At 39.7% G+C, this 9132-nt stretch overlaps 4 protein-coding genes and 1 long non-coding RNA gene across 6 annotated transcripts; 3 read left to right on the top strand and 2 right to left on the bottom strand.

Moving 5' to 3' along the window:
• The first annotated feature begins 789 nt into the window (after positions 1–789).
• On the top strand, positions 790–2704 carry LOC100184106. Its single transcript, XM_002129371.4, has 3 exons — positions 790–1444; positions 1605–1780; positions 1965–2704. The coding sequence occupies exons 1-3, from the start codon at positions 1276–1278 to the stop codon at positions 2472–2474; spliced, it is 855 nt and encodes a 284-aa protein (XP_002129407.1). The 5' UTR covers positions 790–1275; the 3' UTR covers positions 2475–2704.
• LOC100186483 (probable ATP-dependent RNA helicase DDX47) lies at positions 1678–4164 on the bottom strand. Its single transcript, XM_002129432.4, has 2 exons — positions 2946–4164; positions 1678–2712 (listed from the first exon to the last, which is right to left on the bottom strand). Exons 1-2 carry the CDS (start codon positions 4116–4118, stop codon positions 2536–2538), a joined length of 1350 nt encoding a protein of 449 aa, XP_002129468.1. The 5' UTR covers positions 4119–4164; the 3' UTR covers positions 1678–2535.
• A 189-nt stretch (positions 4165–4353) lies between these two features.
• LOC100181727 (soluble calcium-activated nucleotidase 1) lies at positions 4354–6550 on the top strand. 2 transcript variants are annotated; one of them, XM_018816507.2, is made up of 9 exons: positions 4355–4555; positions 4613–4744; positions 4801–4926; positions 4977–5115; positions 5170–5318; positions 5372–5502; positions 5554–5626; positions 5919–6089; positions 6145–6550. In XM_018816507.2, the coding sequence occupies exons 1-9, from the start codon at positions 4459–4461 to the stop codon at positions 6348–6350; spliced, it is 1224 nt and encodes a 407-aa protein (XP_018672052.1). In that variant the 5' UTR covers positions 4355–4458; the 3' UTR covers positions 6351–6550. The 2 variants fall into 2 exon arrangements, with proteins under 2 accessions (XP_018672053.1, XP_018672052.1); XM_018816508.2 differs by lacking the exon at positions 4977–5115 and having other exon boundaries at positions 4354–4555; positions 4801–4933.
• Positions 6445–7801, bottom strand: LOC113475349. The gene is made up of 2 exons (XR_003397103.1): positions 7716–7801; positions 6445–6710 (listed from the first exon to the last, which is right to left on the bottom strand). It is a non-coding gene; the product is annotated as an uncharacterized LOC113475349 (long non-coding RNA).
• LOC100179413 (prostaglandin reductase 1-like) lies at positions 6705–8744 on the top strand. The gene is made up of 8 exons (XM_002129741.4): positions 6705–6839; positions 7197–7293; positions 7352–7510; positions 7725–7842; positions 7907–8062; positions 8120–8225; positions 8293–8411; positions 8550–8744. The coding sequence occupies exons 1-8, from the start codon at positions 6731–6733 to the stop codon at positions 8661–8663; spliced, it is 978 nt and encodes a 325-aa protein (XP_002129777.1). The 5' UTR covers positions 6705–6730; the 3' UTR covers positions 8664–8744.
• The last annotated feature ends 388 nt before the right edge of the window (positions 8745–9132 follow it).

A 9132-nucleotide genomic window follows, 5' to 3' on the forward strand; every position in this document is an offset into this window, starting at 1 on the left:
TAACCTACCTGAANATAAACAGGTAAAAGTAATCGAAGACAAACTGGATGCTTACACTCACTGCAGTACTACTGGCAAAGCAACACAAAGAAATTGAATAACACTAACATGGCAAATAAAACTAAACCAAATGGGAATGTAGGTTCTCACTTGGTACGACAATTAAAGGCAACAGAATACATTACATTAAAGAAGTCATACCTCACTACACCTATGTTCGCCAAATACTTTTAACACCAGCATGAAAATCATATATTATTTGGCATAGGATATTTTATTTACATGGAGCTATACAGAGAAGACGGAAAAATTTTTCAGCTAGGAAGCGATGACAAATTCGTTTCTCTATTTTATGGGGAGCAGTTAGTTTCACGGTTTATACACATAAGATATAAACCCCTAACCCCTAACCCCTAACCCCTAACTCCTAACTCCTAACCCCTAACTCCTAACTCCTAACTCCTAACCCCTAACTCGTCAAACAAAAAAAACTTGAAAAAAAAATATAAAAAAGTATTCCACTGTGAGGGACTCGAACCCGGTAAAAATGAAACAAAGAGAGTTTACGACCGCACGCAAACCGCTACACCACAGACCCGACGACAATAAACACAACGAAAGGGCGTATATAACCGACCTAATGTGGGAAATATGTTCTTACTAGTGTTTTATGTATTTAGAAAGGTATTTTTATTATTTAATTAATTTGTTTTACACTTATTAACACTTTGTAGTGCTGTTTTGTTCGTTTTTCCCGTATTTTTTAATTTAAATAATTACGGCCTCTAGCGGAAAAACTTTTTCTGCCTTCTTTGTATAGTCCCATGTGATCTGATCATGTCAGTTGCAAAACGAAGAGAGGGTTTATTGAAAATAGAACAGTCGTTTTACGTCATAGTGAAACGTAAACAAACCTTCTCAGTGACGTCATCGCGTGTACATCTCTCGCACCCCATAATATCTACCGGGGCGTCGAACGAACTCCGCATCGCACGAATATTAGACAAAGTTCGGACCCAATGTTCGGGCTCGTATCGAACTTTTAACTTTTGACGTGGAATTTTTGAGGAGATTTCTTTTTCCGGCTTTTGGTTGCATGTGGTCGCCATCTTGACCAAACTGCGGCTTGATGGCCGAAAATACTTGCTGGTAGTTGCCATTCCTCTGCCTGCTGCTGCAAAGAACCTAAATAGATAGAATTCGCTGGGGGAAATTACCTGTTTAGAGACTAATGTTATAAAATTTTACTAAACGGCGATTTATAAACGCTAAGGTATGGACGGTTCGGAAGATAGGTTCGAATGGGCGCTGATGAATACGAACCAATTAATTAGTTTGTATAGACAACATCCGTGCCTTTATGATAAAAATCTGGCAGAATATAAAGATAAAGTTCAGAAAAACCTGGCCTACCAATATATTGGTAACATTCTTGGAACAACAGGTAATAAAAGATAATGTGAACTACTATTGGGAGCCACCCTTTAACTAAGTAGTTTTACTGTCGTTTTGTTTTGAATTCCCTTCGTTGTTTAAATTATTTCGATCTTAGATATCGACATGTCGTATTCGAAGAGAAAAATAATGTTCTGTTGTTCCAACAGCTGGGAATGTGTTTCAAAAAATACGGGGCCTTCGTACGCAATATGTACGAGAGAAATCAAGAATTGAAACTGCCGGCGTCAGCAACTGGATTTATTTTGATTCTTTGAATTTTTTGAATCAGTTTTCAACTTTTAGGGCGATCAAACCTTCAATCAAAAGTTCGGTGATGAAAAATGTGAGATGTTTGGTATCAACAAAAATTCAATTTGTGTAACAACTGTATAGCATGCAATATAATAATGACTGATTGTAAATAGCTTGGAACAATATATCAAGCAGAATATTAAACAGCACCACAAACATATATACAAGACACATGCTATGTTTACAAATCTTGAACCTCACATTCTCACCACCAGGTGTCCTCGCCCACCACCGAGGGCAGCGACGAGCCGTTGTTAGACTTTCAACAAACTATCATGGATGGCCCAACACTCGATGTCGCCACATGCTCCAAACGAGCCGTACCATGGTTGACCGACCATGGTTGCCAAGCCAACCAACCACCGGGTGGGGACAAGAGAGTGAATGATTACGTTGCCCCGATGGTTAAAGTAAGAAAATTGAATGATGATGTCACAATTCATGATGATGTCACAATCCATGATGATGTCACAACTAAAAATACTGATGTCATCAATCAACCGGATGATGTCACCACTCATTCTAATGATGTCGCAAAGACTATTATGACATCAGACACAGACAAAGTGTTTGGTGAATACGTCACGAATGAACTACAACAGATAAACAACATTCATCTTAAACGGGTTATTAAAAATAAGATCCAGAACCTGTTATTCATGGCCCATTGCACTGTGGATCCAGACACAGCTCAACAATATGAACTATACAACAACCTCACATGACTCAATTTTATTTTCCTCCTAAATCAAGTTTTGAAAATAAAACGTTTTATTCTGCAACAATTTATTTTCTCTTCATCTTTTTTCCTTTCTTTGCGTAAATTTTATGTTTCCCGATGTTTTGATCCGCAAGCTCCTCAGAGTCACTCGCAACCGCTCCCCTCTTCTTTGATCCCCGCTCCTTCATCTCCAACCTCGCCAATCGTTGCGCTTCAGCAACTCGCTCTTGTAAAACTTTCACCTGGGTAAATAAAAAAATAAAATTCACCAGTGGTCGTTCTTGGTAAACTGGGCATTGATTTTTGTTAAAAATTCTCGAGATAAAATATGTCTTGCGCCAATGACCCTGTTAAGGTATCACAAGTATCGGTTCAAATCTATGAATGGATTATCGAGATTCTTTTGACATACAGACAGATTGTAAATAAAATAAATGCAATTATATGGTTTCATGGTCACTGTTATCACCCCCACCTCATTATGCTCCATCTCGTACTCCGGGAGTTTCTTCCCGATCAATTCCTCGATTCTCTGATACAATTCAACATCATATTGCGTTACAAATGTGACGGACTTCCCGAACCTTCCCGCACGAGCGGTTCGTCCAACCCGATGTATGTAGTCTTTAGAACGAGCGGGTACGTCCATGTTGATGACAACGTCCACATGAGGGATGTCAAGCCCCCTGCTCGCAACATCGGTCGCCACGAGGATGGACTTTGTCGCGCTCTTAAATTTATTCAAAGCCCCCAACCTCTTGGCTTGCGACATTTGCCCATGGAGTGGCACGGCGGATATTCCGAGATTGCGCAATATTAGCGCTGTGCGTTGTGTGTTTGCGCATGTACCACAGAATATGATCATCGCGTTGCCCGCCAGTTCATTCACGACAGCTGCAAGATAACAATCTTTATCCTTGGATGGAAGGAACAGATAATATTGGAACAGTTTATCCACGGTGTGATATTTGTTATTCACTGCACATTTCACAGGTTTGGTCAATGCAGCTCGTTGCAACTTTTTCACTTTCCCCGTCATCGTGGCAGAAAACAAGAAAGTTCTTCGTTCGCGCGGGATAACTTTTAGTATTGTGTCAAGTTCGCTTTCAAAGTCCATATTAAGAATCCTGTCAGCTTCATCTAACACTAGAAACTTGATCGAACGCAACGTGAAGCCTTTCGTCTTTTCAAGATGGTCAACAAGCCTACCAGGGGTTGCCACGACCACATGAGGTTTCTTTGCCAATATAATTTGTTGACCCATCATGTCAACTCCCCCAACTACAACGCATGTTTTGATACCAATTGCCGAACCCAATGCTTTAAATTGTTCCTCAATTTGAAACGCCAATTCCCTTGTAGGCGTCAACACCAATGCAAACAGCCGCTGTGGATTCTCCAACAAAGCTTGTAACACAGGAATGCAAAAAGCTCCCGTTTTCCCAGATCCGGTCTCCGCCAGCCCGATCACATCGTTTCCCTGTAACGCAACAGGTATCGCCTCTTCTTGTATCTTCGATGGCTTCTTCCATCCCAGTTTGTCGCATGTTTCGCACAAAACATCGACGACGCCTAAGGATTGGAACGTCACAACAGCTTCTGTTGATGCCTTTGTTACGTCATCCGATGATGTACTAATCTCAGCCATGACGTAACAACTATGAAGTTGATTCGATCTGTGTGAAGTCAACTGTGGAAATCACGTGATATCCATGTGTTACATCATAAATATAAAAATCTCGATTTTTTAACGTTTTTAACAAGTTTTCAAGTAGATGATTCAATTAAAACATCATTTAAAATAGTTTGTATCGTTTATTACATTACACGTGGAGTAATTTGCAAAGTTTTATTTCACTCGGCAACACTGCGTTGCGGTGACGCAGTTTTATCTATGACGTCACAAGCAATAACAATCGCCGGTTGTAACTTGGTTCTAGTATAGTAAAAATTCGCAATTAATCGTTTGTGACGTAAGAGTAAGGTGTATGATGTATAAAAGCGTTAGTTTTTCCTCGTTTGCTTCTGCTGACGTGGACGTAGAAGCGTGGCGAACAAAAATAGATGTTCCAGTATTTTCAAGGGGTAAATAATGGTTAAATATGACGTCACTAACGTAAACTAACCACCTTATTCACACAGCTGGTAAAACAAAAGGAGCAATCACGTTTAAACGCCGACCAATCATCGTTGCTTTAATATTCATTATTTGTTTTTTATCGTTCTCATATTACACAACCCACCCAGCCCCAACCATGGGAGGTCAACATACAGGTTCAGTTTGTCGTGTAAAGGAAGTGTTCGCGAACTTATACATTGTTTTGTAACAGAGGTTCAAATATTACAAAAAGTGACATCATACAATACCACTTATCCACTTACAAGACCCATTGTGACATCACAAGGGATGACAATGCGTATTGGGATGATTACCGACATGGATGTTTCATCAAGATGTAACTTGTAAGAAATATTGTTTCTACTTACTTATATATTATTTCTATAGCTGGTAACAAAACATATGAGTGGCGGAGTTATATTCGATATGGTTGGTTAAGTTTCAACAATCGAACGCTCTCTATCTCCATCAAGTGGGAACAGGATGATGTTGATGCAGTTGAAATCGTGTCGGGATATTCCAACCAGTAGGTGGGGTAAGGGGGCCATGAGTTGATAAGCATAGACATCATATATCACAGTGGGCGAGGCATGGAGATGTCGGAAATGGTTGTGTTCGACGGGAAAGTATTGGTCGTGGACGATCGCACAGGGATTGTTTATCATGTGATCGGGAACCGCATTGCACCATGGGTAATATTATCAGATGGGGATGGGACAAAAGCAAAAGGTATAATATTTCTATTGAAAGGTATGTTATATTATGTTGTTTCTATGTTATAGGGTTTAAAGGTGAATGGATGACAATCAAAGACGAGACGTTGATTGTTGGGGCTGCAGGTAAGGAATGGACAACAAGACATGGGGTATTCATGCATAGGGATCCACAATGGGTGAAAACAATCGATAAATATGTAAGATTTCTATAAATGATATATTGTATCAATCTTAACAACATAATACAGGGAGCAGTGCGACATTTTGATTGGACGACAAATTACCGATCAATGCAGCGAGCGTCTGGTCATCTTTCACCAGGTATTGGGTTTGTGGCATGATGGATGGGCCCGAGCTTCAAGGCACGATGCTGCTACCATTGTGAGCGTATGTGTCCTTGGGCAAGACACTTAGAATGCTCCAACCCCAGTGGTCACTAATGGGTTGTCCAAATTGACTGATATGACTCAATATTCATTATTTGTTTTTCACTATAGGGGTAAACAATTACCTACAATACAGGATAACTTGTAAGCGAGCACTAGGTGTATGAAACAGAACACCCGCGTTATATTGACTGCATTGCCCTACAATCAATCGTTGTGATTTACAGGCTACATCATCCACGAGAGTTGTGCATGGAGTAAAATACACAATGCTTGGTTCTTCCTCCCACGCAGAGTGAGCTCACTTCGTTACAACGATGTACTTGACCAACAACGAGGGGGAAACATTTTGTTCAAATGCAATCACGACTTCACGTCTGTTCAAGTCATAACAATCGGTATGACTATTGTGATGTCATATTGCAATTGTGGTATAAGATATCTATGTTACAGGTGACACCACTCATCGGGAACGAGGATATTCATCGTTTAAATTCATTCCTGGGACCAATGATGGGGTGATTGTTGCGTTGAAGACCGTCGAGCTAAATGCACGAACACAAACCTACGTCACCTCATTCACACTAGAGGGCAATATATTATTACCGGACACACTCGTGTCGGACAATTATAAATTTGAAGGATTTGAATTTTTATAATAATCTGTTAATTAAAATGTTTAGGAAATTATTTATTTTATTTTCATCATTTATTTTATTTTCATCATTTATTTTATTTTCATCATTTATTTTATTTTCATCATTTATTTTATTTTAAAATATTAGTTAACAATAACTTTCCTAGAGCACTTTGATAATATTATATGTTCATTGGTCGTGGAATAAATGTTGAAAAGTGATGCGTTGGTTCAATGGGTTTTGCAAGTCATTGTGTTAGTTCATGGGGATCAAGTTACGAACAAATTCCTCGTTGTCTGCTGAGGTTTAGCAAGTCATGCTATTCATCAATGATTAACCAGGGCCAGTATAAAGGAGGGATTTAGGTCCGGCTTGTCACAACTGTAGAACAAGGAATCACGATGGTTCGCTCAAAGTATTTTACCAAAGCCCAGGAATTTGATGGAATGCCAAAGTTGACAGATTTTAAAATTATTGATGAAGAGATCGATGACAACTTGAAGGAAGGAGGTTCGTGGGTGATGGATCAGTATTAGTGGGTGATGGATGGGTATTAGTGGGTGATGGAATGGATATTACTGCGTGATGGATGGGTATTCAGTGGGTGATGGATGGGTATTAGTGGGTGATGGATGGGTATTAGTGGGTGATGGATGGGTATTAGTAGCTGATGGATGGATATTAGTGGTTGATGGATATTAGTGGTTGATGGATGGGTATTAGTGGGTGATGGGTATTAGTGGGTGATGGGTATTAGTGGGTGATGGATCGGTATTAGTGGGTGATGGATATTAGTGGGTGATGGATGGGTATTAGTGGGTGATGGATATTGGTGGGTGATAAGTATTGATTATTATTGTTTATTAGAGGTTGTTGGTGAGGCATTATGCGCCAGTGTGGACCCGTTCATTAGGGCTTACCCTGTCCCTCCCGGCGCTCCAATTATTGGCTTTCAAGTGTTGAAGTAGGTGAATGTTAATTACAATATATCGTATGTTATAATGGCATCCGTATATTTGTAGAGTGACGAAAAGTATGAACAAGAAGTACCCGGTTGGCTGCAAAGTAATGGGGTTTAGTGGTTGGCGAACGATATGCAAGTTATCCGATGCTGATGTTTGGTATAAAGTTAATGAAGGACAAAACCCAACCGTATCACTGGGCGCGCTGGGCATGCCAGGGTGAGATATGGTTGATCATAATGGATTATGTGGAATAAAACGCAGTTTATTTCCAACATTCCGTCAGACATCGGGAAGACACATTGTCTAATGAAGTCTTGCCCGACCACATAAAAATGTAGGAAATCAACTAGGATTGTTTTACCAGATGAGCCATTAATAGATTATGCCTGGTAGCAAAAATAGCAGAACATCAACCACTTACATTCAACAGGATGACGGCTTATTGCGGGTTCCTCGATATTTGTAAACCGCAAGCTGGTGAGACCGTGATGGTGAACGGGTGTGCTGGGGCTGTGGGTAACTTGGTGGGCCAAATTGCCAAGATAAAGGTGGGTGTGCTGCACTAATGCAGGAAAGTTACATTCATTGAATAACTGTTGTTTACACTTACAGGGTTGCAAAGTAATCGGGTGTTGTGGAAGCGACGAAAAAGTAAAGTTCGCGAAATCTCTGGGATTCGACCAAGTGTTTAATTATAAAACCTGCAAATTTTACCCGAAAACTTTGAAGGAGTTGGCACCTGATGGAATCGATTGTTTCTTTGACAATGTTGGTTATGATGTAACAATGGAAATAACTTGTTAAACATGATTTATATACATGTAGGTTGGAGGACAATTGTCGTCTGACATTATGGGTTGCATGAACAAAGGTGGAAGAATCGCCGTGTGCGGAGCCATTACATCCTACAACTCCAAACAACCACCTATGGGTAAGTAACCATGGTAACCATAGTCACCTATGTATGGAACCATATCTATAACCCCCCCCCCCCACAGCCACAATGGTGCAAGGCTTGATGGTATTCAAACTGCTCACTATGAGAGGATTCCTTGTGCAACAATATAAGGATAAATTCCCAGAAGCTTTGGTGGAAATGCAACAGTGGATCAAAGAGGTTTGAACATTACAATAATAATGTTGGTGTAACTTAATGCACAAGAGAAAAACTTTACATAATATCCGCTAGCACCAAAATGATATTTGCATCAGATATACTTTACATAAAGTTTACATCACCATAATTATCTTTCAGGGCAAAATCAAGATCCATGAAACCCCCTCGAGTGGTTTTGAGAATATTCCGCGTTCGTTCATTGACATGTTGAGTGGGGGAAACATTGGGAAGGCTGTGGTTGTGATGTCATAATCGTAGTTGTGATGTCATAATTGTGGATGTGATATTGGAATATTGTGATTGTAATAATTAAAGCAATATACCTCATGCTCACAGTAATGATTATATCAAAATAATTACAACAGAAGAGAAGGAAATTATCAGAAAACTTAAAAATCGAAATGGGTAAAAACCTACTATAGAAAAGGGTCAAATATTTATGTGGCTGAGGTTTGATTAAATATTGGTCAATGCAATTTGTTGGTTGAGGTTTCGCGAAGTCATTGTTTCTGTGAATAATTAACCTTTGCACGACGGGCATCGACAGTCGTTATAACATGGGTGTCTTCTTATACACCAGACACACATGTTGTATTCATACACCTCATGCTCACTGTTGAGTTATAACATGGGTGTCTTCTTATACACCAGACACACATGTTGTATTCATACACCTCATGCTCACTGTTGAGTTATACATGGGTGTCTTCTTATACCCAGA

The sequence above is a fragment of the Ciona intestinalis genome, unplaced genomic scaffold (genome assembly GCF_000224145.3).
Source record: "Ciona intestinalis unplaced genomic scaffold, KH HT000252.1, whole genome shotgun sequence".
NCBI classification, from domain to species: Eukaryota; Metazoa; Chordata; class Ascidiacea; order Phlebobranchia; family Cionidae; genus Ciona; species Ciona intestinalis.

Excerpts from the sequence above, each read along its gene's own strand:
- LOC100184106 (XM_002129371.4), top strand. The coding sequence starts at position 1,276 with ATGGACGGTTCGGAAGATAGGTTCGAATGGGCGCTGATGAATACGAAC. Across the intron at positions 1,445-1,604 it reads TAACATTCTTGGAACAACAG|CTGGGAATGTGTTTCAAAAA; the intron begins GTAATAAAAGAT and ends TTGTTCCAACAG. Across the intron at positions 1,781-1,964 it reads AAAGTTCGGTGATGAAAAAT|GTGTCCTCGCCCACCACCGA; the intron begins GTGAGATGTTTG and ends TCTCACCACCAG.
- LOC100186483 (XM_002129432.4), bottom strand. The coding sequence starts at position 4,118 with ATGGCTGAGATTAGTACATCATCGGATGACGTAACAAAGGCATCAACA. Across the intron at positions 2,713-2,945 it reads ACGAGATGGAGCATAATGAG|GTGAAAGTTTTACAAGAGCG; the intron begins GTGGGGGTGATA and ends TTATTTACCCAG.
- LOC100181727 (XM_018816507.2), top strand. The coding sequence starts at position 4,459 with ATGATGTATAAAAGCGTTAGTTTTTCCTCGTTTGCTTCTGCTGACGTG. Across the intron at positions 5,319-5,371 it reads GGATGGGACAAAAGCAAAAG|GGTTTAAAGGTGAATGGATG; the intron begins GTATAATATTTC and ends TCTATGTTATAG. Across the intron at positions 5,627-5,918 it reads GTCTGGTCATCTTTCACCAG|GCTACATCATCCACGAGAGT; the intron begins GTATTGGGTTTG and ends TGTGATTTACAG.
- LOC100179413 (XM_002129741.4), top strand. The coding sequence starts at position 6,731 with ATGGTTCGCTCAAAGTATTTTACCAAAGCCCAGGAATTTGATGGAATG. Across the intron at positions 6,840-7,196 it reads TGACAACTTGAAGGAAGGAG|AGGTTGTTGGTGAGGCATTA; the intron begins GTTCGTGGGTGA and ends ATTGTTTATTAG. Across the intron at positions 8,412-8,549 it reads TGCAACAGTGGATCAAAGAG|GGCAAAATCAAGATCCATGA; the intron begins GTTTGAACATTA and ends ATTATCTTTCAG.